Here is a 27582-nt window from a genome sequence, read left to right as displayed (position 1 = left end):
CCATATAAAAACGCTTATCTCTTTAAGGAAACACCCGGTCTGCTCTGATTGGCTGACGAGATAAATATGGTGCACCTTTGCAAAGGTAGCGCTCGAGCCGTGGGCGATGCATATTCAAATGAACCTTTGACACGAGGGGGTGAGTCCATTACGAATGTTCCTCACTGGGTTGTCTCGTTTCACAGCAGGCGTTAGTCGGCCCTCCAGACACTGGAACGGTGAGTCATTCTACGTCACCTTTCACCACTGAAGGTGAGATAAGGGGTCAGATTTAGGGGACGAAGTTCCCTTTAGTGGAGGAAACGCCATGCGGCGCCCTCAGGTTTGGACCCGTTTCACCGTGAATGCATCAGGACTCCTCCCACCACATGAGGCTTTTCAAAGCCCACTGACTGAGATAGGAAAGAGTGTGTGTGTGTGTGTGTGATCAAAAGTATGCTGTTATTCAATTTTTAAAGTGGTGTCCCCACCTCCTAGTCAAGGTCCTCATGGGTCCGCGAGTACAAGTATGCGCGAGTGTGTGTGTGTGACTGGCCTAGTATTAGCTTTTGTATTGGAGCCTCAGTCGTTCTACTTGTCTCCACAGCGACAGTCAAGTGCAATAAAAGACGTGTTTCAACCCCTTTGTCTCTCGTGTCTTTTGGGGTATTCACAGATATGTGAAGAGAGTCGAGTTAGGCCATTTAAACATCGAGGACATGCATGAAATGGGACGGTCAGCACCAGCTGCTAGCTTCGGCTCACAGTCAGAACTGGTGCCGATGTTTGCACGGTGGAGAGTCGTCGATATGCTCTGAATATTAATTGTTTGTTTGTTTGCCAGAAGAAAAGTTTCAGTCTCGCAGCTCTCACTGAACACTGAGATACTCTCAGAGATTTCCTGACTTGAGTCAACACTCCATCAGGAGGGCTTCAGAAACACGTCCCTCAGTGAGGAGGTGTGGTCCACCCCGTTTCTTCCTATTTTAAATAATTAATGTCCTGATTGATTTAGTTCTTTTTCTGTTCAAACAGTTTCACGAATGCAATTAGCTTAAGTACAGCGAATTTAAAATGCCAGTTTTAAAGAGTTAAATCCATGTCGTGTTGAATAGAAGCGTTGACCTCTGACCCCTGCAGGTTCTGTTCTGCTGGTCCAGTCCTCCTGCTGGACACGATGCCTGTGTGGGGATGCTGCCCCCTAGTGGACATCCCGCAACACAGCGAACAGCTTCAGCAGCCTCGACGTAAACATGGAGCCTGTCAATATGAATTAATCTGCCAATTTAAATGTAGGATATGTGAATCGGAAGATATGAAGACTGGGATGTTGCCTTTAAGTTTACAAATGTTTAACATATGCAGTTTTGTCAATCTTTGTTTTATCCCACATCACCTTTATGACCTGCCATGTACGGGCGACTGTGGCTCAGCGGTGACCAGGAGGTTCTTCAATCAGAGGGTCGGCGGTTCGATCTCCACGAGCCCATGTCGATATGCCCTTGGGCAAGACACTTAACCCCAAATCCCAGAGCGGTGCCTACGGTGTATGAATGTGTATGATGTGAATGATGCCATGTAGTGATATATATAAACATACATATACATACATATAAATATACATACACGAGTACACACAACATACAGTATGTTTGTATACACACAAATATATATATATATATATATACACACACATGTGTATATATGTATATACACATAAATACACGTATATATATATATACGTGTATATATATATATATATAGTAAAAACCATCACGGACAGCTGTAATGTGGGCCTCGCTCCTCCAATATAATCCCATAATATCGTCGGTGACGTCACGTGACTCCCTCAACCAGGCCAGTGACTCTACGGAAGCCGCGATTCTCGTCGCCGGGACGCAGTTTACGTAGAATAGATGTTCTGGCGTAGCAGAGGCCCGGGTGAGAGGAAGTGGCCCCACCGAGGACCGACGAGCCACCACATCGGAACAGCGAGGGTGACCGGCACTGAGGACACCTGCCGAGCGAGCCCCTTTGAGGCGGGACCGTCACCTGGAGAACAACCGCCAGGTGACGTGACTGACCGGAGCACTCGAGCCGTCTTTGTGGGAAGAACGCCGCTCTCTCTCGCGGGCGCTGGCCTCGCTAGCCGTTAGCTTGTTAGCACGCGGCTCGCCGACATGGTGATGGAGGCGGTGGTCGCGGTGTTGCGGTACGTGGCGTCAGAGCCGCGTTGAAGTGGAGCTCTGGACGTCTCGGGGGCAGGTGAGCCCGCTCAGACGCGCGTGTCTTCGGCCATCAGCACGTCAGGAACGACCCCATTGGCTAGCCATGCTAGGCTAAGCTATGCCCTGCCGGAGGGTTTCCACTGCTCTGATGCGAATACGTGGTCGCAGCGCCATGTAGAGGCCAGCAGCCGGCCGGAGACTTCATTGTGTTTGTACCCAATACGTGTTTACAACATGGTATCCGCTGAGGTGACGTAGATAAGCTAGGTAGCTGCGTGCTAACGTTCACGTCAGCGCTAGTCATTTGCTAGCGGCACACTTCGCCCCCGGTGGCGAGGCCGCTGCGCGTGAGGGGGGCTCGCGAGGGGGGCTCGCGCGCTGCGAAGGTGACATCCAGCAGGCACCTGCTCATGTTGGGTGAAGTCGCTTTCACGTCATGTCACGTTAGCGCAACGCTCGGAACGTGAGCATGCTCGGCAGACATCGCGCTCACGCAGCGTCACGCAGCGTCACTCCGCTAACGGAACGGCCGCTGGGACTGGCGCATGCGCGGTGATGCTGGCCAAGCGGTCACGACCGTTTAGCTGCCCTCTCTGCCTGTATCTGTCTCCACACATATATGTGTGTATATATATATATCACTGACTGATATCACGTGGCACTATAATTTACAGGTGGTGTTAGTGGTCTCACTTTGGCACGGGTCCGTCAGATTGCTCATGAATCGCTCTGTTCCTCAGCATCGGGTTAATGTGGCGCATAAAGGCCCGGGGACCATGTTTACTCATCGAGACGCTGCCGGCCTTGAAACACAATAAACCTTTTCATCTTTATACACTAAAGTTACCTTGTTTTGGGTCTTGCGCTTGAATATTTTCATTTAAGAATCAAGATTCTTATCTTCTAAAACGTTTTGTTTCAGCATAATATAAACTAGACATTGCATTTGGATATAAAAAAATAATATTCTCTTGTGGAGAAGGAAGAAAAAGCAGCAGGACGCGTCTGGAGTCGCAGCTCCCTTCAGTCAGTTGATAACGTGCCGTTGGCTCACTGACGCATGTGATAACGTGCCGTTGGCTCACTGACGCATGTGATAACGTGCCGTTGGCTCACTGACGCTGCTGGATGTTGGTTCACCGTAGAATGAAGCCAGGTGGCGTTCCTTGTTTTAATTGCCAGCCAATCAGAGCGCTCCTTCACCTGTAAGGATGTGTGTTTGCTGAACCAAGCCGGCTGTGGGATCGTCTCGTCTCGTCTTTGTCTCGTCTTCGTCTTTATCTCGTTCTCGTCTTCGTCTTTGTCTTTGTCTCGTCTTTGTCTCGTCTTCGTCTTTATCTCGTCTTCGTCTTTGTCTTTATCTCGTCTTCGTCTTTGTCTTTATCTCGTTCTCGTCTTCGTCTCGTCTTTGTCTCGTCTTCGTCTTTATCTCGTTCTCGTCTTCGTCCCGTCTTCAACATCCGGAGTAGAGTTCCTTGCATGTAAACACGTCCATCTTCCCTCGCTGCACCTCCAGCGGGACCCTTCTCACTCTGCTCTCTGCTCTTGCCTTCAGGGCCGAGGACCCCGTCACAGTTTCCACGCTTCCCATTGGTGTAGAGGTGAGAGGTCACTGAGTACTCTGTGGAAGGTAACCTTCCATGTACTTGTGTCCATGGTACCATGGAGGGAATCTGGTTGCAAGTGGATTAGTAAATCGATGTGTTCTGGTTCTGGTTCCTCAGGTCTGGCTCCAGCTGAATGTGGAGCATCAGGAGTTGATTGAGAGATATTTGATCATGAAGCCCAGATTAAGTGTTGTCTGCTTACCCAGGAAGTCTCAGTTATTACCTGTAAGTGTCTTTCCAAAGACATTATCTACCAGCATTATTACCGGAAAGTTGCAGGTCAAGTTAATTCTTGAGCACAACAGCATAACTAGCTTTGTAAAGCAATTGAGCCATTTGGCATCCCCTGTGGAGGGAGCGCTGAGGCCCAGCGGCTGATCCCAGGCGCCTTAACACGCCTCCTCGTCTCCCTGCCAGTGAACTTCTGAACTGAAGAGGAGGATGAAATGAGATAAGGTGGACATCTGGAGGAGCCCCTCCCCCCCTCACCCCCACCTCTTTGAAGCATGGCCGGCCTGCAGCTCGTCACCCCCGCCACGTCCCCCATGGGGCCTTTCTTTGGGCTGCCTTGGCAGCAGGAGGCCATCCACGACAACATCTACACGCCCAGGAAGTATCAGGTAAGGAGGCGTCCGACCCACCGGGGCAAAGGGCCAAACGGCCCCTCAGGAATGTCATGTTGCCCTGATGTCACTAGAGGGGCAACAAGAATGACCCCAGAGCGTCCTCTCATACACGTGATCATTTAATAGCGTTTTGTTGTGTGTGTCTTATCTGTGTTGTCTAGGTCGGTACACACAACTAATATATAAATATTATTTTTATATAACTATAAATAAAAAAAATTGAATTGTTAAGTTAATTATTAACAACAAATAAATAATAATTAAATTGTATATGATTGTCAAATTTTGTCCCCAAAAATGTTAAGAAAACATTTTGAATCTGAAGACTATTGCCTAATAGTCATATTACAACCTAATAGTCTTATTATTGCCAAATTCTATTAGACAATTATAAGACTATTAGGCAATAATAAGACTATTAAAAAGTTTTATTATTGCCTAATAGTCTTATTATTGTCATTTTTATGACAATTGCTCATATACTGTAAGCCTAAATAAGTTTATTTATTATACCTAAATGTTTTCCCCCAAGTTTAATAAAGTGCCCCATTGTTTAAATGCCCTGGAGTCAGGGGGGGGGGGGGGTCATGCACACGACTCCCCTGCACCAGGTCCACGGCGGCCCCCTCTCCTCCGTCACTGTCCTCTGCTCCGCAGGTGGAGCTCCTGGAAGCGGCTCTTGAACACAACACCATCGTCTGCTTGAACACCGGCTCAGGGAAGACCTTCATCGCAGTCCTCCTCACGAAGGAGCTCTCCCACCAGATCCGGGGCCGGTACCAGGAGCACGCCAAGAGGACGGTGTTCCTGGTGAACACAGGTACGCGCACCGCACCGCGCCGCCACCGGGAGGCGCTGAATCCAGAGGTTCACTGTGTGTCTGCTTGCTCCAGTTGTGTCTGTAGTGCAGCAGGCGGCGGCCATCAGGACTCACTCTGACCTCCAGGTGGGAGAGTACACGGACGCGGAGGAGGCCTCGGCATGGACGGACCAGCGCTGGGGTCAGGAGGTCGAGGAGAACCAGGTGAGACTCCGACAGACACACGACGTTTAGGCTCACCGAGACGATGTGTGTTACATGAAAACTCACTTTTATTCATCAAATGAATATAAAATATATTAAAGACATTGAAAGGTTATAATTCATGATGTTTATAGTCAATATTAATGTTGTTCTTCTTGTGGCTCAAAGGAAGGCCAGTTGTATAGCTTCTCTCAGCAGCATAACTGTTTTCAGCTGTGCTCACATCAAAAGGGTTTAAAGGGTTTTCTACCTCTCCGTTAGTCTTCTAAGGCGATAACACAATGTACCATCAGCACACTGGAGATGTGCCTCTACACACCTCTGTAGAGACTTTAATCAAACTATTGTCTCTCATTTAAGGTGTATTGTATGCTTTGTAATTCTCATTGTTTGAATACTACATTTTCAAAAATGTTCATGTACACACAGAGATTTCAGTTTGGTCATGGACATTTGGTGAACAGTCCTGGAGATCCACGGGTCAACATGTGTACGCTGTGTATCGCGCCTTTGAAAGCTGCTGGAGGGAAACTTGACGTGACGTGTCCGCCTCCTCTCCAGGTGCTGGTCATGACGTGCCACATATTCCTGCATATTCTGAGGAATAAGATCTTACCGTTGTCCAAAGTCAACCTGGTGGTGTTTGACGACTGCCACCTGGCCATCACGGACCACCCGTACTGTGACATCATGAAGGTGAGCTGCCGGCTGCTAAGTCGCCTGTGCTCCCGTACGAGAGCCCTGTGATCGAGCTGCTCCGCCTGTGTGCAGCTGTTCGAGGGCAGCCCGGGCAGCCCGGGCAGCCCCCGCATCCTGGGGCTCACGGCCTCCATCCTCAACGGGAAGTGTGACCCGTCGGAGCTGGAGCACAAGATCCAGAACCTGGAGAGCATCTTGAAGAGCAACGCTGAGACCGCCACTGACCTCGTGGTGCTGGACAGGTAAAACCCTGGAGTCCTGGTTTGAGGAATGAGAACCTGTGGCCCGGTTCCCCCAAGCTGAGGTCTGTTCTCTGTTGACCAGGTACGCCGCTCAGCCGCGAGAAGTGGTGCTGGACTGCGGCCCCTTCGTGGACAAGAGCGGCCTCTCCTCCTGCCTGCTGGCCGAGCTGGACGAAGCTCTGCACTTCCTGAGCGACTGCAACGTGTGCGCCGCCAGAGAGGACCGCGACCCCACCTTCATCTCCAAGCAGGTCAGAGCGACGCAGGCGGGCCACGAGGAGTTCTGCTGCTGTCGTTACGCTCCGGATGGGAAAGCTACCTCCTCTCTCCATGTGTGTGACCCCTGCATTCTGGGTCCAGGTCCTGGGGGACTGCCGGGCCGTGCTGCAGGTCCTGGGTCCCTGGTGTGCCGACAAGGCCGCGGGCATCATGGTGCGGGAGCTCCAGAAGTACATCAAACACGAGCAGGAGGAGCTCAGCCGCAAGTTCCTGCTCTTCACCGACACCATCCTGCGCAAGGTGCACGCCCTCTGCGAGGAGCACTTCTCCCCCGCCGCGCTCGACCTCAAGTACGTCACGCCCAAGGTCCTCCGGCTGCTGGAGGTCCTGCACGAGTACAAGCCCTTCGAGCGGCAGCAGTTCGAAAGCGTGGAGTGGTACAACAACCGCAACCAGGACGACTACGTGTCGTGGAGCGACTCGGAGGACGAGGACGAGGACGAGGAGGTGGAGGTGAAGGAGAGGCCCGAGTCCAACTTCCCCTCGCCGTTCACCAACATCCTGTGCGGCATCATCTTCGTGGAGCGGCGCTACACGGCCGTCGTCCTCAACCGGTAGGCGTCCCGTTCCTCGCCCGTCGGCACGCGGCTCGCCCCCGGCCGGTCGTAACTCGCGTCTGTTCGTCCGCAGCCTGATCAAAGAGGCCGGGAAGCAGGACCCGGAGCTGGCGTACATCAGCAGCAACTTCATCACCGGCCACAGCATCGGCAAGAACCAGCCCCGCAACAAGCAGATGGAGGTGGAGTTCAGGAAGCAGGAGGAGGTAACGGCAGCGTCCGGGGGTCACGGGGTCACGGGGTCATTGTGGTCGCCATTCGTCCAATAAATATAAAACTATTGCAAATCAAACAGACGAACGGAGGCGCCGTCCATTCAGCATCAGTGTTTATGATCATTTAGACACAGACCTACCCAGGTGCATGCTGGTCCTGTACCTGCCTACTCCCACGTGTGTTACCCAATTAGTGAACAAATGAACAACCAAGAGACTAAATACATCTAAACAACAATGAATTAAACTATCATAACTATTCTAATATATCAAAACATCCTAAAGAATCCATGTAAACTCCGAGATTTCACAACATGTTTGGTCATGGACATTTGGTTTTGAAGTCCTGGACACCCATTGGTCGACATGTGGATGAACCCTGAATATATATCCGCTGCTCCTGCATGAGAGCCAATCCACGCGCCCACGACTCACACACAGCCTATTGTCTATCATTAAAGTGAGTGAGGAAAACCGTATCACGCCTCTAGCCCCGCCCCCTGCTGTTGTATTCACAGGTTCTCCGTAAGTTCCGGGCTCATGAGACCAACCTGCTGATCGCCACCAGCATCGTGGAGGAAGGCGTGGACATCCCAAAGTGTAACCTGGTGGTGCGCTTCGACCTGCCCACGGAGTACCGGTCCTACGTCCAGTCCAAAGGCCGAGCCCGAGCTCCCGTCTCCAACTACATCATGCTGGCCGACAGCGAGGGGACCAGGACCTTCGAGGACGACCTCAGCACCTACAAGGCCATCGAGAAGGTGAGCGCTGCCCCCTGCGTCTCTGGGTCTCTGAGTCTCTGGGTCTCTGGGTCTCTGGGTCTCTGGGTCTCTGGGTCTCTGAGTCTCTGGGTCTCTGGGTCTCTGGGTCTCTGGGTCTCTGGGTCTCTGGGTCTCTGGGTCTCTGGGTCTCTGGGTCTCTGGGTCTCTGGGTCTCTGAGTCTCTGGGTCTCTGAGTCTCTGAGTCTCTGGGTCTCTGAGTCTCTGGGTCTCTGGGTCTCTGGGTCTCTGGGTCTCTGGTGATGTGAGAGTCGTGCCAGTAGATTCCGTATAATGTGACGTCTTGTGACTCTGGTCTCAGATCTTAAGGAACAAGTGCTCCAAGTCGGTGGAGGTGGGCGAGTTTGAAGTGGAGCAGGTGCTGGACGACGACAACATCCTGCCGCCCTACGTGCTCCAGTCTGTGGACGGAGGCCCGCGGGTCACCGTCAACACGGCCATCGGACACATCAACCGGTACACACAGGTTTATGGACTCGGGTCACTTTGTTTGGGAGAGCACACAATACCAAATCTGCCTCAGAGGGCTCATATATATTATGTATATACATATATATTATATGTATATACACATATAATATATATTAGATATGTATATTATGTATGTATATACATATAATATATATATATAATCACACACATATATTATATATATATACTCTGTCATATTCATTATTTAACCTTCTAATGTCGTTCTGTCTGTACACATCTATTGCATCTGTCCATCCATCCTCCCTCTCTCCTCCTCTCCTCTCCAGGTTTTTTCCTTTTTTTCCCCCAAGGGTTATTTGGGAGTTTTGATGTCTGGTTTGTTGTTTTTGGGGGGGTGGATGTGTACAGACAGATTGTAAAGACAACAAATTAATTTGTTGTGATGATACCATATAATACAACTGAATTGAATTGAATACAGGACTGTCTCAGAAAATTAGAATATTGTGATAAAGTTCTTTATTTTCTGTAATGCAATTAAAAAAACAAAAATGTCATGCATTCTGGATTCATTACAAATCAACTGAAATATTGCAAGCCTTTTATTCTTTTAATATTGCTGATTATGGCTTACAGCTTAAGAAAACTCAAATATCCTATCTCTAAATATTAGAATATCATGAAAAAGTATACTAGTAGGGTATTAAACAAATCACTTGAATCGTCTAATTAACTCGAAACACCTGGAAACACATTTTCAAATGTTTGATTTTGTTTTGCTGTTATAAATCTTTTTTTTTACTTGGTCTGAGGAAATATTCAAATTTTATGAGATAGGATTTTAGAGTTTTCTTAAGCTGTAAGCCATAATCAGCAATATTAAAAGAATAAAAGGCTTGCAATATTTCAGTTGATTTGTAATGAATCCAGAATGCATGACATTTTTGTTTTTTTAATTGCATTACAGAAAATAAAGAACTTTATCACAATATTCTAATTTTCTGAGACAGTCCTGTATATATATATCTTAGCTCCGCTGTGTTAGCTCCACTACGTTAGCTCCATGACGCTCCCTCGGGTCTTCTCCTAAACGCTCCCCCAGTCACGCCTGTTGCTCTCTCCCGTGTCTCTGGGGCTCAGGTACTGCGCCCGGCTGCCCAGTGACCCGTTCACTCACCTGGCGCCCAAGTGTAGAACCGCTGAGAGGCCGGGCGGCCGCTTCCAGTCCACCCTCTACCTCCCCATCAACTCCCCTCTGCGGGTTCCTCTCAAGGTGAGTCGGAACACCCCGGTCTCTCTGGGGCTCAGCCATGGCGACCCAGACTCAGTAACCCTGTCCCGTCTCACAGGGGCCCATCATGAACTGTGCCAGGCTGGCAGAGAAGGCGGTGGCCCTGCTGTGTTGTGAGAAACTCCACAAAATAGGTAAAACTCCAATGTAAATATTCCAGGTGACGCTATAGTGAGACTTCCTCCTCCTCCTCCGTAAACCTGACTCTGTTCTCCTGGCTCTGTTTCTCCCAGGTGAGCTGGATGATCACCTCATGCCGGTGGGCAAGGAGACGGTGAAGTATGAGGAGGAGCTGGACCTCCACGATGAGGAGGAGACCAGCGTACCGGGCCGGCCCGGCTCCACCAAGAGGAGGCAGTGCTACCCGAAAGCCGTAAGAACACGTGACTGCTGATGTACTTGGGTACCTCTACGGAGGGAATCCCTGGAGTGTTTATGAGAGCCAGTGGATCAAAATGCTCACGTCTGACCAACAGTTGTCTTTAATATACATATTGTATGTATATATTTCAATTCCGTTTATTTCATATAGCCCAATATTACAAATTTGCCCCTGAGGGCTTTACAATCTGTAGATATGACATCCCTGACCTTTGACCTTTGACATCACATTGGATCAGGAGAAACTCTCAATTAGAAAAAACCCTTTCAATCAACACATATGAAGGCTCCTGAATATTTGATTATTAGTTAGTTGGGTAGATATTCAGTTTTCAATGCAGCACTACACCCCCCATCCAGAATCAATGAGCTCCCCGAGCCATCCCATAGCAGCTGTTGTGTCCCAGGCTGCCTTGCTCACAGGCTCAATGCAGGTCGAGTCCTCCCTGTGGTTAACCTGTCATGAGGTCACAAAGTCAAAGGTCACATACTTGTTTATCTTCTGCAGAAAAGACGATATAAATGTCAACAAACAATAAGCCGGTTGCTCCTGTAGCATTGAGTTACTTTGTGTGCTCCTCAGATCCCAGAGTGTCGTAGCATTGAGTTTCTTTGTGTGCTCCTCAGATCCCAGAGTGTCGTAGCATTGAGTTTCTTTGTGTGCTCCTCAGATCCCAGAGTGTCGTAGCATTGAGTTTCCTTGTGTGCTCCTCAGATCCCAGAGTGTCGTAGCATTGAGTTTCTTTGTGTGCTCCTCAGATCCCAGAGTGTCGTAGCATTGAGTTTCCTTGTGTGCTCCTCAGATCCCAGAGTGTCTGCGTGACAGTTACGCCGTACCAGAGCAGACGTACTACCTGTATGTGATCGGGATGGTCCTCACCACGCCGCTCCCCGATGAACTCAACTTCCGCAGGAGGAGGCTCTACCCACCGGAGGACACCACCAGGTGCTTCGGCATCCTGACCGCCAAGCCCATACCTCGGGTACGCCGGCCCCGCCTCGCCCCACGGAGCTGTGCTCCTCTGTTCGCTTCTCGGGAGGAGGAAGTGTCTCCAGTGTCGCTCGCTCACCGTTGGGTCGTGGTGCTTTCCTTCTGTCCAGATCCCCCACTTCCCGGTGTACACCCGCTCGGGCGAGGTGACCATCTCCATCGAGCTGCAGAAGTCCGGCTTCGCGCTCGCCGCCGTGCAGCTGGACCTCATCACGCGCCTGCACCAGTACATCTTCTCCCACATCCTCCGCCTGGAGAAGCCGGCGCTGGAGTTCAAGCCCACGCTGGCCGACTCGGCGTACTGCGTCCTGCCTCTGAATGTCGGTGAGTCGAGTCGCTCTGGGCCGGGTCCACGGCTTGGTCCTGGCGTGTAGAGATGCTCACCAGCGTCCTCTCTCCTTCAGTCGGGGACTCCCACACTCTAGATATGGACTTCATGTTCATGGAGGACATCGAGAGGTCCGAGGCCCGCACCGGCATCCCCGTCACCCAGTACACCAAGCAGGACCCCTTCACCTTCAAGCTGGAGGACTACCAGGACGCGGTCATCATCCCAAGGTACCATGGGTCCTTGTACACCTGCGCCTGATGGACGAGCGTGAGCCGCGTAATGACCCCCGACCCCCTCCCAGGTATCGGAACTTTGACCAGCCTCACCGCTTCTACGTCGCCGACGTGTACACGGACCTGACGCCGCTCAGTAAGTTCCCGTCGCCCGAGTACGAGACGTTTGCCGAGTACTACAAAACCAAGTACAACCTGGACCTGTCCAACCTGAACCAGCCGCTGCTCGACGTGGACCACACCTCCTCCAGGTCAGCAGCACCTCCTGACGCACTGACTCACATCCATACAGCGTGTGATCACGATGACACTCCTACAGCACACACGCATTTACATAAAGACTAGGAGGAAGTGAAGGCTAGGAGGAAGTGAAGGCTAGGAGGAAGTGAAGACTAGGAGGAAGTGAAGGCTAGGAGGAAGTGAAGGCTAGGAGGAAGTGAAGGCTAGGAGGAAGTGAAGACTAGAAGGAAGTGAAGACTAGAAGGAAGTGAAGGCTAGGAGGAAGTGAAGGCTAGGAGGAAGTGAAGACTAGGAGGAAGTGAGGACTAGGAGGAAGTGAAGATGTGAAGGAAGTGAAGGCTAGGAGGAAGTGAGGACTAGAAGGAATTGAAGACTAGGAGGAAGTGAAGGCTAGGAGGAAGTGAAGGCTAGGAGGAAGTGAAGGCTAGGAGGAAGTGAAGACTAGAAGGAAGTGAAGGCTAGAAGGAAGTGAAGGCTAGGAGGAAGTGAAGACTAGGAGGAAGTGAAGGCTAGGAGGAAGTGAAGGCTAGGAGGAAGTGAAGGCTAGGAGAAGTGAAGAGGGAGGAAGTGAAGGCTGGAGAGTGAGGCTAGGAGGAAGTGAAGGCTGGAGGAAGTGAAGGCAGGGAGGAAGTGAAGGCTGGGAGAGTGAGACTAGGAGGAAGTGAAGGCTGAAGAGAGTGAAGACTAGAGGAAGTGAAGACTAGGAGGAAGTGAATACTAGAAGTGAAGACTAGGAGGAGTGAAGGCTAGGAGGAAGTGAGGCTAGGAGTGAAGGCTAGAGGAGTGAAGACTGGAGGAAGTGAAGACTAGGAGAGTGAAGGCTAGAGGAGTGAAGGCTGAAGGAGTGAAGACTAGGAGGAAGTGAAAGCTAGGAGGAAGTGAAGACTGGGAGGAAGTGAAGACTAGAAGGAGTGAGGCTAGGAGGAGTGAGGCTGGAGGAGTGAAGGCTAGAGGAAGTGAAGACTAGGAGTGAAGACTGGGAGGAGTGAGACTAGAGGAAGTGAAGCTAGAGAGGAAGGTGAAGGAAGTGAAGGCTAGAAGGAAGTGAAGACTAGGAGGAAGTGAAGGCTAGGAGGAAGTGAAGGCTAGAAGGAAGTGAAGACTAGGAGGAAGTGAAGACTAGGAGGAAGTGAAAGCTAGGAGGAAGTGAAGACTAGGAGGAAGTGAATACTAGAAGGAAGTGAAGGCTAGAAGGAAGTGAAGAAAGTGAAGGAAGCGAAGGCTAGAAGGAATGAAGGCTAGAAGGAAGTGAAGGTCTCACTAGACCTATGTAGAGGCTCCCGGGTACATTAGCTGTTACTAGCATAGCCATAGCCCTTCAGAGGCCAGTTGCATTCTGGGTAATTAAGATGCCAGATGTTGACGAGGAAGACGAGTGCAAGGAATCAATAATTGGTTACCTCTGAATCTGCATTATTGCCCCTTGTTAAGAGCTAAACCCCTGAAGAATACCCAGCATGCCGAGGGTCCTGCGTAATGGCGGCGCTGTTCTCTGTGCCCAGACTGAACCTGTTGACGCCGCGCCACCTGAACCAGAAGGGCAAAGCTCTGCCGCTCAGCAGCGCCGAGAAGAGGAAGGCCAAGTGGGAGAGTCTGCAGAACAAGCAGGTAACGCAGGCCAAGAGGTCGCTGTCAACGTGCAACGCCTCCGAGTCTCCACACGGGGACATTCTGGAGCGACCGCACGACAGCGAGGACGTGGCTCTCGATCCTGTTCGAGTGACTCGGAAGCCACGCAGATCAGTCGTCACGAGAAACACGAGAGGAGGAATTCCTCGTTTGAGTTGGAAGTGACGATGAGTCGGAGTCGTCTTCACACGTGTTGTCCTGCGACTGTCCCTAAAGTCCCGCTGCGCTCGCCAGATCCTGGTCCCGGAGCTGTGTGCCATCCACCCCATCCCGGCCTCCCTGTGGAGGAAGGCGGTGTGTCTGCCGAGCATCCTCTACCGCCTCCACTGCCTCCTGACGGCGGAGGAGCTGCGGGCCCAGACGGCCAGGGAGGCCGGCGTGGGCGCCCAGACCCTGCCCCCCGACTTCAGGTCCCCAACACTACACACCAACACTACACACCAACACTACACACCAACCCAGACCCTGCCCCCCGACTTCAGGTCCCCAACACTACACACCAACACTACACACCAACCCAGACCCTGCCCCCCGACTTCAGGTCCCCAACACTACACACCAACACTACACACCAACACTACACACCAACCCAGACCCTGCCCCCCGACTTCAGGTCCCCAACACTACACACCAACACTACACACCAACACTACACACCAACACTACACACCAACCCAGACCCTGCCCCCCGACTTCAGGTCCCCATCACACACCAACACTACACACTACACACCAACACTACACACCAACACTACACACCAACCCTACACACACTACACTACACACCAACCCTACACCAACACTACACACCAACCCTACACACCAACACTACACTAACACTACACCAACCCTACACACCAACACTACACACCAACACTACACACCAACCCTACACACCAACACTACACACCAACCCTACACACCAACACTACACACCAACACTACACACCAACACTACACAACCCCTACACACCAACCCACACACCAACACTACACACCAACACTACACACCAACACTACACACCAACACCACACCAACACTACACCAACCAACCCTACACACCAACACCACACACTACACACTAACACTACACACCAACACTACACCAACCCTACACCACCAACACCAACACACCAACCCTACACACCAACCCTACACACCAACACTACACACCACCCTACACACCAACCCTACACACCAACACTACACACCAACACTACACACCAACACTACACACCAACACTACACACCAACCCTACACACCAACACTACACACCAACACTACACACCAACACTACACCAACCCCACACAACAACACTACACACCAACACTACACACCAACACTACACACCAACACTACACACCAACCCTACACACCAACACTACACACCAACACTACACACCAACCCTACACACCAACACTACACACCAACACTACACACCAACACACACACCAACCCTACACACCAACACTACACACCAACACTACACACCAACACTACACACCAACACTACACACCAACACTACACACCAACACTACACACCAACCCTACACACCAACACTACACACCAACCCTACACACCAACACTACACAACCCCAACACTACACACCAACCCTACACACCAACACCAACCCTACACACCAACACTACACCACACACCAACCCCACACCAACCCTACACACCAACACCACCAACACTACACCAACACTACACACCAACACTACACCCAACCCACACCAACACTACACACCAACACTACACACCCCCTACACCAACCCTACACACCAACCAACACCAACACTACACGCCAACCCTACACGCCAACACTACACACACCAACACTACACACCAACACTACACACCAACACTACACACCAACACTACACACCAACACTACACACCAACACTACACACCAACACTACACACCAACCCTACACACCAACCCTACACACCAACACTACACACCAACCCTACACACCAACACACCAACACTACACACCAACCCTACACACCAACACTACACACCAACACTACACACCAACACTACACACCAACCCTACACCAACACACACCAACCCTACACACCAACACTACACACCAACACACCAACACTACACACCAACACTACACGCCAACCCTACACGCCAACACTACACACCAACACTACACACCAACCCTACACCAACACCACACACCAACACTACACACCAACCCTACCGCCCAACACTACACACCAACACTACACACCAACACCACACCAACACTACACCAACCCTACACACCAACACTACACACCAACACTACACACACCAACCCAACACACGCCAACACTACACACCAACCCTACACACCAACACTACACACCAACCCTACACACCAACACTACACACCAACCCTACACACCAACACTACACACCAACACCAACACACCAACACCAACACTACACACCAACACACCAACACTACACACCAACACTACACACCAACACTACACACCAACCCTACACACCAACCCTACACACCAACACTACACACCAACACTACACACCAACACTACACACCAACACTACACACCAACCCTACACACCAACCCTACACACCAACACTACACGCCAACACTACACACCAACACTACACACCAACCCTACACACCAACACTACACACCAACACTACACACCAACACACACCCAACACTACACACCAACCCTACACACCAACCCTAACACCAACCAACACCAACACACACCAACACTACACCCAACCAACACGCCCAACACACACCAACCCTACACACCAACCCTACACACCAACACTACACACCAACACTACACACCAACACTACACCAACCCTACACACCAACACTACACACCAACACTACACACCAACACTACACACCAACACTACACACCAACACTACACACCAACCCTACACACCAACACCAACCCTACACACCAACACTACACACCAACACACACCAACACTACACACCAACACTACACACCAACACTACACACCAACACACACCAACACGCCACGCCAACCCTACACGCCAACACTACACGCCAACCCTACACGCCAACACTACACGCCAACCCTACACGCCAACACTACACGCCAACACTACACGCCAACACAACACCAACACACACGCCAACCCTACACCAACACACACCAACACTACACACCAACACTACACACCAACACTACACACCAACACTACACCAACCCTACACACCAACACTACACACCAACCCTACACACCAACCCTACACACCAACACTACACACCAACCCTACACACCAACACTACACACCAACACTACACACCAACCCTACACACCAACCCTACACACACCAACACCTACACGCCAACACTACACACACCAACCCTACACACCAACACTACACACCAACACTACACCCAACCCTACACACCAACACTACACACCAACACTACACCAACCAACCCTACACCAACACTACACACCAACACCACACCAACCCTACACACCAACCCACACACCAACACTACACACCAACCCTACACACCAACCCTACACACCAACACACACCAAACACACACCAACCCTACACACCAACCCTACACACCAACACTACACACCAACACTACACACCAACCCTACACACCAACACTACACACCAACCCTACACACCAACACTACACCAACCCTACACACCAACACTACACACCAACCCTACACACCAACACTACACACCAACCCTACACACCAACCCTACACACCAACACTACACACCAACACTACACACCAACACTACACACCAACCCTACACACCAACACTAACCCAACACCAACCCTACACACCAACACTACACACCAACACTACACACCCACCCTACACACCAACACTACACACCAACACTACACACCAACCCTACACCAACTCTACACACCAACACTACACACCAACACTACACACCAACCCTACACACCAACCCTACACACCAACACTACACACCAACACTACACACCAACACTACACACCAACCCTACACACCAACCCTACACACCAACACTACACACCAACACTACACACCAACCCTACACGCCAACACTACACACCAACACTACACACCAACACTACACACCAACCCTACACACCAACACTACACACCAACCCTACACACCAACCCTACACACCAACACTACACACCAACCCTACACACCAACACTACACACCAACCCTACACACCAACACTACACACCAACACTACACACCAACACTACACACCAACCCTACACACCAACACACCAACACTACACACCAACACTACACACCAAACCCTACACGCCAACACTACACACCAACCCCACACACCAACACTACACACACCAACACACACCAACACAACACACCAACACTACACACACCAACACAACACACACCAACACTGCACACACCAACACAACACACACCAACCCTACACACCAACACTACACACCAACACTACACACCAACCCTACACACCAACACTACACACCAACACTACACACCAACACTACACACCAACCCTACACACCAACACTACACACCAACCCTACACACCAACACTACACACCAACACTACACACCAACCCTACACACCAACACTACACACCAACCCTACACACCAACCCTACACACCAACACTACACACCAACACTACACACCAACACTACACACCAACACTACACACCAACACTACACACCAACACTACACGCCAACACTACACGCCAACACTACACGCCAACCCTACACGCCAACACTACACACCAACACTACACACCAACACTACACACCAACACTACACACCAACACTACACACCAACACACCAACCCTACACACCAACACACCAACACCAACACTACACACCAACCCTACACACCAACACTACACACCAACCCTACACACCAACACTACACACCAACCCAACACACCAACACTACACACCAACCCTACACACCAACACCAACACTACACACCAACCCTACACACCAACACTACACACCAACCCTACACACCAACACTACACACCAACACTACACACCAACCCTACACACCAACACTACACACCAACCCTACACACCAACACTACACGCCAACCCTACACGCCAACACTACACACCAACACACCAACCCTACACACCAACCCTACACACCAACCCTACACACCAACACTACCAACACCAACCCCACACCAACACTACACACCAACACTACACACCAACACCACACCAAACCCTACACGCCAACCCTACACACCAACACTACACACCAACACTACACACACACCAACACTACACACCAACCCTACACACCAACACTACACACCAACACTACACACCAACACTACACACCAACACTACACACCAACACTACACACCAACCTACACACCAACACTACACACCAACCCTACACACCAACACTACACCAACCCCACACACCAACACCACACCAACACTACACACCAACACTACACACCAACCCTACACACCCAACACCACACACACACACACACACACACCAACACTACACACCAACCCTACACACCAACACACCAACACTACACACCAACACTACACACCAACCCTACACACCAACACTACACACCAACACTACACACCAACCCTACACACCAACACTACACACTACACACCAACACTACACACCAACACTACACACCAACACTACACCAACACTACACACCAACACCCAACACTACACCAACCCTACACACCAACACCAACACACCAACACTACACACCAACCCTACACACCAACACTACACACCAACACTACACACCAACACTACACACCAACACTACACACCAACACTACACACCAACACTACACACCAACCCTACACGCCAACACTACACGCCAACCCTACACGCCAACCCTACACGCCAACACTACACGCCAACACTACACGCCAACACTACACGCCAACACTACACGCCAACACTACACGCCAACCCTACACGCCAACCCTACACACCAACCCTACACACCAACCCTATTGCATCATCCTAATGTATAGATGTGTGTGTGTGTGAGACAGGTACCCAAACCTAGACTTTGGCTGGAAGAGAGCCATCGACAGCAAAACCTTCATCTCCTGTCCCGACTCCGACAGCGAGGACGACGAGGGTCAGTGTTCGCCCCGAGAGACTGAAAGCCCCGCCCCCCCGTCTCACCCCGCCAGCCCCCACTCCCCCCGGCCCGAGCCCGGGGAAGCCACGCCCACGGGGAACCTCGCCAACGGCACGGCCCTCGTCGAGGAGCACCCTCGGCGGCGTGACGATTGCCAACGCTCGCAGCCCGCCGCCCCCGGGCCGCAGAGTCCTGGATCCATACAAACCACTACCTCGGAGCCTCCGCGGCCCGCGCTCGGCTCCAAGAAGCCCGGTGACGAATGTGCACCGGGGAGGACCTCGCAACACGCATGCAACGCTACCTCAGTCTGCGGTCCCGACGCGGCACCGGCTCCTGATCCGCTCGCCGCCTCTCAGACCGGAGACTCCCCCAAGAGTCTGGGGCCCAACCCGGGCCTCATCCTGCAGGCCTTGACGCTCTCCAACGCCAGCGACGGCTTCAACCTGGAGCGGCTGGAGATGCTGGGAGACTCGTTCCTGAAGCACGCCATCACCACGTACCTGTTCTGCACCTACCCCGACGCCCACGAGGGCCGGCTCAGCTACATGCGCAGCAAGAAGGTGAGACGACGAGTCGTTGCTTCTGTCCCGATGGAACACGCAACGCAATGCATGTAAATGGGCACATCTATTCCAGTAAAGCCATTTCTGACATCCTCACATAGTTTTTCAGGAGCGTTCAGCCTTCATTAGCGGATGCACTTTGCTCATTTGTCATGTAGATGTCAATAAAACAAACTCCACTCAAAGTCCTCACACTAAAAGCTGAATTGCATATTTACAGAAGCGTTCTCTTCTGAATTGCGATGCCTCCTCCTCTCCTCCTCCTCCTCCTCTCCTCTCCTCCAGGTGAGCAACTGTAACCTGTACCGCCTGGGGAAGAAGAAGGGGCTCCCCAGCAGGATGGTGGTGTCCATCTTTGACCCCCCCGTGAACTGGCTGCCCCCCGGCTACGTGGTCAACCAGGACCAGAGCACCACGGACCAGCTGGACGAGGAGGTCAGTGGACGGCCTGCTCCTTCTCTTCTCCGTGTGTGTGTGTGTGCGTTCTGTTGTCAGCCCACTAGAGGGCAGGCTTACACCTTGTCACGTCATCGTCTAGCCTAGACTTCACTAATGTGATTCACGATTAGAATATGTTAATGTCGCTTGATAATGAAAAGCAGCTTAAAGGGACTTAAAGACAATTCCAGGTAAATACTTGAGACGAACGTCCTTCAGAGGAAGTGGACGCGTCTCAGTTTGTGAGTCGATGAGTCGAAAGGTTCTTTTGCTCAGCAGGATCAGTGAGACGCTCCGGGTTTCTATTCTCTACATCAGGGGTGGCCAACCAGTCAGAGACTAAGAGCCACATTTTTTACTGTGTTACCGCAAAGAGCCACATCATACACATATGTGTGCGCGCGCACACGCACACACACACACACACCTCTGATCAGCCAGATTTATTGTAAATATATATATATTTATATATATATATTGCCATGATGTATATTCTATTACATTGTTTTATATATATATTGTTAATACTTTCTTCTTTTTTTTTGTGTGGATATTGTATAGTTTATTCTCATTCTTATTCTTTTTTTAGTCTGCTACTGCTGTCGGGTGTTTTGCACATAAGAATTTCACAAACCGATTATACTTGTATAAAAGGGGATGTGACAATAAAAACTTGAAACTTGAAACTTGAAACTTAAATGTCACACACCAACATGATGAAAAACTGTACCTGCTTTTCTGCCTGGCTTTTCAAAGCGACCAACTTGTTCTTGCGAAGTTCCGTCCCTTTTGGAAATTCCTGTTCGATGTTAGGGTGGAGTGAGCTGAAGTGACGCTGAAGATTTGAAGCTTTGAAATGCGCTAATGCTGCGTGACATATAAGGCAGATCGGCTTGCCATTACGTTTAACAAAAAAATATAAACTCTCCCACTCTGGCAAAAACGTCCTGTGTTCTTCTTCATATTTTCGTTTGGCTGTGCTTTTTTTCCCTGCCATTTCAAGAGGTAACTTGACGGAAATTGTTTACAACACAAATGATGGCACACCAAAGATTCTCTCGTCGCTCGTTTGACGTCACTCAACCAGGCTTACATGGTCAGTGTGCCATCTAGCTGTAGGGGGAGTGAATGACAGCGCCAGCCAAGCATTTTTGACGCATGTCATGTGACAGCTCCTGAAGAGCCGCATGAAACTAGTTAAAGAGCCGCATGAGGCTCGCGAGCCGCGGGTTGGCCACCCCTGCTCTACATGAACTCCACTCTGCATCTTCCAACGTCTCCTGTGTCTGAACATTGTTACTCACTGTGAGTGTGAATAAAGGTTTTGCTGTTTGAATGATGACCGTCTGTTTGCCTCCAGGCCAAGGAGGAGCTCCTGGCCAACGGGCAGCTTGAGCGTGACTCTGAGGTGGAGGAGGTGAAGGAGGAGGTGGAGCAGGAGCTGATGCTGAAGGACGAGCCAAAGGACGAGGTGAACATGGAGGAGGACCTGGAGTACTACAAGGAGCACATCAAGTTCATCGACAACATGCTGCTGGGCTCCGGCGCCTTCGGGAAGAAGATCTCGCTGAGCACCTTCCCGCCCCCCCCGGCCGCGGGCTCCTCCCCCGCGCCGGAGTCTCCGTCCAAGTGGAAGCCCCCCAAGAAGACGCACCACCCCGCGGAGCCGCCGCCCAGCTCGCCCGCGGCGGAGGAGTTTGACTACAGCTCGTGGGACGCCATGTGCTACCTGGACCCCAGCAAGGCCGGCGAGGAGGACGACTTCGTGGTCGGCTTCTGGAACCCGTCGGAGGAGAACTGCGGCGCCGAGCTGGGCAAGCAGGCCATCTCCTACGACCTGCACACGGAGCAGTGCATCGCCGACAAGAGCATCGCCGACTGCGTGGAGGCTCTGCTGGGCTGCTACCTGACCAGCTGCGGGGAACGAGCCGCGCAGATGTTCCTCTGCTCGCTGGGCCTCAAGGTGAGTGGGCGGCGCCGTTCGCGCGTCTCGACTCCTCGCGCTGAGCCTCGTCTCCTCGTGACCTCAGGTGCTGCCGCTGGAGAGAGGCGCCCTGCTGGAGGCCGCCGCCGTGGACCTGTGCTACGGCTGGCTGAAGATCCCCCCCCGCGGCCTGCTGGACCACCCGGACGCCGAGCGCACGCTCACCCTCCTCATCTCCGGCTTCGAGAACTTCGAGAGCAAGATCAACTACACCTTTCAGAACAAGGCCTACCTGCTGCAGGCCTTCACCCACGCCTCCTACCACTACAACACCATCACAGGTCAGGTGAATCGACTCGTGTGAAACAACCACTTCCTGTTTCAGAGCAAAGCGGCTCCTCTTCTCTGAAGTCAGACCTCATGAAGGCTGTTTTTAAGCCAGCTTGAAATGTTTGTTTGTTTTTGGACGTTGTGTTCCAACGTTTGATTGGACCGCTGCAACTTCTCCCATTATTTAAAGGCACACACACGTTGTTCTAGTCCGCCACATAGAACATACCAAGACCTTACCGCCTTGTATTGGATGTTACAATGTGACCCCTCAGGTGTTTGTGTTGTCTGACGCTTCCCTCCGCTGCTCTCCAGACTGTTACCAGCGGCTGGAGTTCCTGGGCGACGCGATCCTCGACTACCTCATCACGAAGCACCTTTACGAGGACCCGCGGCAGCACTCGCCCGGCGTGCTCACCGACCTGCGCTCGGCGCTCGTCAACAACACCATCTTCGCCTCTCTGGCCGTCAAGTACGACTACCACAAGTACTTCAAGGCCATCTCGCCGGAGCTCTTCCACGTCATCGACGACTTTGTGCAGTTTCAGCTGGAGAAGAACGAGATGCAGGGCATGGACTCTGAGGTGAGCCGCCGCGCGTCGGGGTTCAAAGAGATCTGCTCCGATAACAGGGCGTCGGCTTCCATGAATCCGCTTCATGAGCCAATGGGAACGTGCGGTTGTCTGGAAACGGCTGTCCGGGCCCCAGATCTCCTCTCGCTCCGCCTCTCTGCCTCTGGGACATTAGGCTCCGCCCCCAGCCCACTGAGCATCAAGTATACATGAATAGTACCTCACAGTACCTCACAGTATGGCCATTTGATTAAGTTGCAACTGGAAAGGTTTGACACCAGCCCGAGTAAATATTCATTATATTTGTATTATATTCCATTACGTTGTCCTCAGCGGCTCATTTCCTGCAGAGCGCTGTTGCCGCGGCCAATCGGTACGCTCCGATTGGCCGCGCCCCCAACGCGGCAGCGATGCCGGGAGACGAGCAACTTTGTGATCTGGTCCTCCTCCTTTCGATGTTCAGGTTCTCAAGTAGCGCTCTGGCTTCAGTTGGTCTACAGTCTGCTTCAACGCGCTCACAGAAGTGCTCCGCCCCCGCCTCTTGGCTCCGCCCCCAGTAACACGTCAAAGTAAAAATAACAATAAAACCCTTTTGTGTGTTTGGGCGACCAGCTGCGTCGCTCTGAGGAAGACGAGGAGAAGGAGGAAGACATCGAGGTGCCCAAGGCCATGGGGGACATCTTTGAGTCGCTGGCCGGAGCCATTTACATGGACAGCAGCATGTCCCTGGAGACGGTGTGGCAGGTGTACTACCCCATGATGAGGCCGCTGATAGGTGAGGATCCAGGCCTACTGGGACCACTGTGTCTACTGGGACCACCACTGGGACCACTGGGCTGCTCTTGTGTCTGGCTACTGTCTAATAACTCGTTGTTCATGCCCTCACAGAGAAGTTCTCTGCCAACGTGCCTCGCTCTCCTGTGAGGGAGCTGCTGGAGATGGAACCAGAGACGGCCAAGTTCAGGTAGGAGGCTTCTGCTCTTCATCACGTGGAAGGTGACAATATATATATGTGTACACATATTTATGTCTATATATGTATATTTATATATGTGAATAAATATATATTTATATATGTATATAATATATACATATATTTACTTGTATATATATATGTGCATAAATATATATATTTTATTTATATAAATATATATTTATATAAATACATTTTTATATATGTATAAATAATTATTTATATAAATGCAGTGGTTCAGTGTTGATGCCTCACCTGTCCCCCCTCAGCCCTGCAGAGAGGACGTATGACGGGAAGGTGCGGGTGACGGTGGAGGTCGTCGGGAAAGGCAAGTTCAAGGGCGTCGGCCGCAGCTACCGGATCGCCAAGTCGGCGGCGGCGCGGCGAGCGCTGCGCAGCCTCAAAGCCAATCAACCTCAGGTGCAGACCAGCTGAGCTCGCAGCATTAGCACCTAAAGCTACTGACGCTAACGGAGGGCCCGGCGGCGTCACCGGCGGGGTCACCGGCGGCGTCACCGTGGACAACCAGGAGCAGGACAGATTTCATTTTGACTTTTTTCTTCTTCTTTTTTTGCGCAAACACAATCTTTGCTTTCTGTCTCGGTGCGATCGCACCAGAGCTTCATGGACCTCCAGCAGGCCGGGCGCCACGCCCCATGTCACCACATGAGGCTCGCCGTTGTTGTTGTTGTGTTTGACGAGCACTGTTTACTCACAAGCTGAGCAGGAAGAACACAGAACTGGAGCAGCTTCATCCCTTTGGAATGTTATTCTGAGTCATGTTTGCACTTATTCCACGAGTCATGCTCCTCCGGCATGACACCTTGACACCTATGCGAAGCACACTACATACACGCACATATATATATATATATATATATATGAAGAGCTCCTTGCTCCTGGTTCCCGTATCCTCACCACAAACCCCAACATTCCCAGTTACTGTAAAGTAGTTCAAACCTCATGTTCTGGACCCACCATGTTCTGGGTCTTCAGGGAGGCGTGTGGGAGGCTTCAACACGCCTCCCACACGCCTCCCACACGCCTCCCTCTTCTCCGTGTGGGAGGCGTGTGTTTTAGGCCGTTCTGCGGAGCTATTAATAATTAATTTGAGCTCTCATCCCGTTGCTACCAAAGCTGTAACCGTGGTAACGCAGGAGGAGGCCATCCTTTGAGGGTTCTCTGCTTCTGGCCCGATGGCTCTGGGTACCGTCGTCAGGCAGAGCTCCACTTGAATACCTCAGTCCTCTGTCCTCAGTCCTCTGTCCTCAGTCCTCTGTCCTCTGTCCTCAGTCCTCAGTCCTCTCTCCTCTCTCCTCTGTCCTCAGTCCTCTCTCCTCTGTCCTCAGTCCTCTCTCCTCTGTCCTCTCTCCTCAGTCCTCTCTCCTCAGTCCTCTCTCCTCTGTCCTCAGTCCTCTCTCCTCTCTCCTCTGTCCTCTCTCCTCTGTCCTATCTCCTCTCCTCGGTCCATCGCATGCGTCTGTTTTCTTGTCTTTGTGTATTTTTTGGTGCTATGTTTTTTATTGAGTTTCTCCTCTTTCTGTTTGCACTGTGACTTTAATACCTCTTTATCTTTATGTGACTTCTCGTTTCGTGAATCTGTTTCGGTTCAGAAGAGCGTCTCGCTCGCCCGGCCTGGGGGGCGCCGCGTGTTCACGAGCCGGTGGTTCTGACCCGGTAGTTCTGACCCGGCGCTCGTGAGACGGTCAGATTGCACTCGTGCGGCAGAGGAGACGCTCGACCCGTACCGACCCGTACATCATAAACTGTGTGAATATGAACCAACAGCTGCTTCTACCTCAAGAGACCAGACGTCCAGCGCCGCCCGGTGGTGGGAGGGGGTACTGCAAGAACACAGAGGAGTCGGACCTTCACGAGTTTAAGGCAGATTAATGTACATCATCCTGAACATGTATCTAGCATGGTGACGTCACCCCCCCCCCCATGTTTTATTTTACTGGCTGTGTGTTTTTTTAAATATTTGTAAATGTAGCACAATGGAGCGTTGCACTTGGGCGCCAAACGTTACCTCATGTCAGAGTGAAGGGAGTCAAAGATGGGGGGGGGGGGGGGACGCCATAATGTGAGGAGGACTAACTCGGCCATCAGGGCCCTGGTCCTCTGGGTCTGGATTACAGCCCCCATCAGGGCCCTGGGCCTGTGCTTGTGGCCCCTGGCTGTAGTGGGTCACATGACCATGTCACATGCTCTCAGTCGGGGCCGCTTGATTCCAGACGCCACAAAGCTTTGACTTCTCTGATTGATTACTGATCAGGTGGGATGTCACACCCAGGAACCACAAGAGGAACCTCAAGAGGAACCACAAGAGGAACCCTCATTTCCAGCAGCAGTGGTGCTTTGAGGTCAAGTGTGTGTGGGGGGGGGTTATGAACTGTGATCAGAAGGTGGAGGTAAGCTCCTCCTCCCTCGTACACCTGGTTTGCAGTCAGCACCTTATCATAAATACCTTGACTTATGTTTGTAATAATTGTAGCCTCGTATATCTACAATAAAGTACTGGTCTGGTCACATGGTCTGGTCTCAGCTTCAGGTCCCTGACGGTGAGACCTGGACCTCTTCAGGATGAAGCGAGTCCTCCTCGGGGGACGTCACGGACCGATGAAGGCTCTCGCAAATTTATATCCCCCCAAATCCAATCTGGACCTGCTGCTTCAGAGACGCCTGGTTTCCCTCCTGCTGCCGCGGCTCGTCAGCAGCACCCCAGATATTGGTCTGTCCGGGGGGCGGGCGGGGGGGGTCAGGTTTCAGCCTGGACCTGCAGGCCTACAGTCACATATAAGAGTCCTTTAAACTCGTCACATATTTGAT

At 51.5% G+C, this 27582-nt stretch overlaps 1 protein-coding gene across 1 annotated transcript; it reads left to right on the top strand.

Annotated features, from left to right (window-relative positions):
* Window positions 1-1748: 1748 nt before the first annotated feature.
* On the top strand, window positions 1749-27287 carry dicer1 (dicer 1, ribonuclease type III). The gene is made up of 30 exons (XM_056425834.1): window positions 1749-2049; window positions 3763-3837; window positions 3932-4039; window positions 4232-4434; window positions 5098-5260; window positions 5334-5464; window positions 6026-6160; window positions 6236-6405; window positions 6488-6656; window positions 6766-7238; window positions 7315-7447; window positions 7975-8217; window positions 8537-8691; window positions 9808-9940; window positions 10017-10092; window positions 10192-10331; window positions 11143-11322; window positions 11441-11654; window positions 11735-11888; window positions 11963-12145; window positions 13637-13742; window positions 13998-14173; window positions 19859-20513; window positions 20802-20951; window positions 22315-22917; window positions 22985-23219; window positions 23524-23792; window positions 24393-24555; window positions 24669-24744; window positions 25023-27287. The coding sequence occupies exons 4-30, from the start codon at window positions 4321-4323 to the stop codon at window positions 25186-25188; spliced, it is 5565 nt and encodes a 1854-aa protein (XP_056281809.1). The 5' UTR covers window positions 1749-2049; window positions 3763-3837; window positions 3932-4039; window positions 4232-4320; the 3' UTR covers window positions 25189-27287.
* Window positions 27288-27582: the final 295 nt, after the last annotated feature.

The sequence above is a fragment of the Pseudoliparis swirei genome, chromosome 11, assembly GCF_029220125.1.
Source record: "Pseudoliparis swirei isolate HS2019 ecotype Mariana Trench chromosome 11, NWPU_hadal_v1, whole genome shotgun sequence".
Lineage (NCBI taxonomy): Eukaryota > Metazoa > Chordata > Actinopteri > Perciformes > Liparidae > Pseudoliparis > Pseudoliparis swirei.
The sequence above is the reverse complement of the archived record's forward strand: the minus strand, read 5'-3'. Positions and strand labels throughout refer to the sequence as shown.

Excerpts from the sequence above, each read along its gene's own strand:
- dicer1 (XM_056425834.1), top strand. The coding sequence starts at position 4,321 with ATGGCCGGCCTGCAGCTCGTCACCCCCGCCACGTCCCCCATGGGGCCT. Across the intron at positions 4,435-5,097 it reads ACACGCCCAGGAAGTATCAG|GTGGAGCTCCTGGAAGCGGC; the intron begins GTAAGGAGGCGT and ends TCTGCTCCGCAG. Across the intron at positions 10,332-11,142 it reads GGCAGTGCTACCCGAAAGCC|ATCCCAGAGTGTCTGCGTGA; the intron begins GTAAGAACACGT and ends TGTGCTCCTCAG.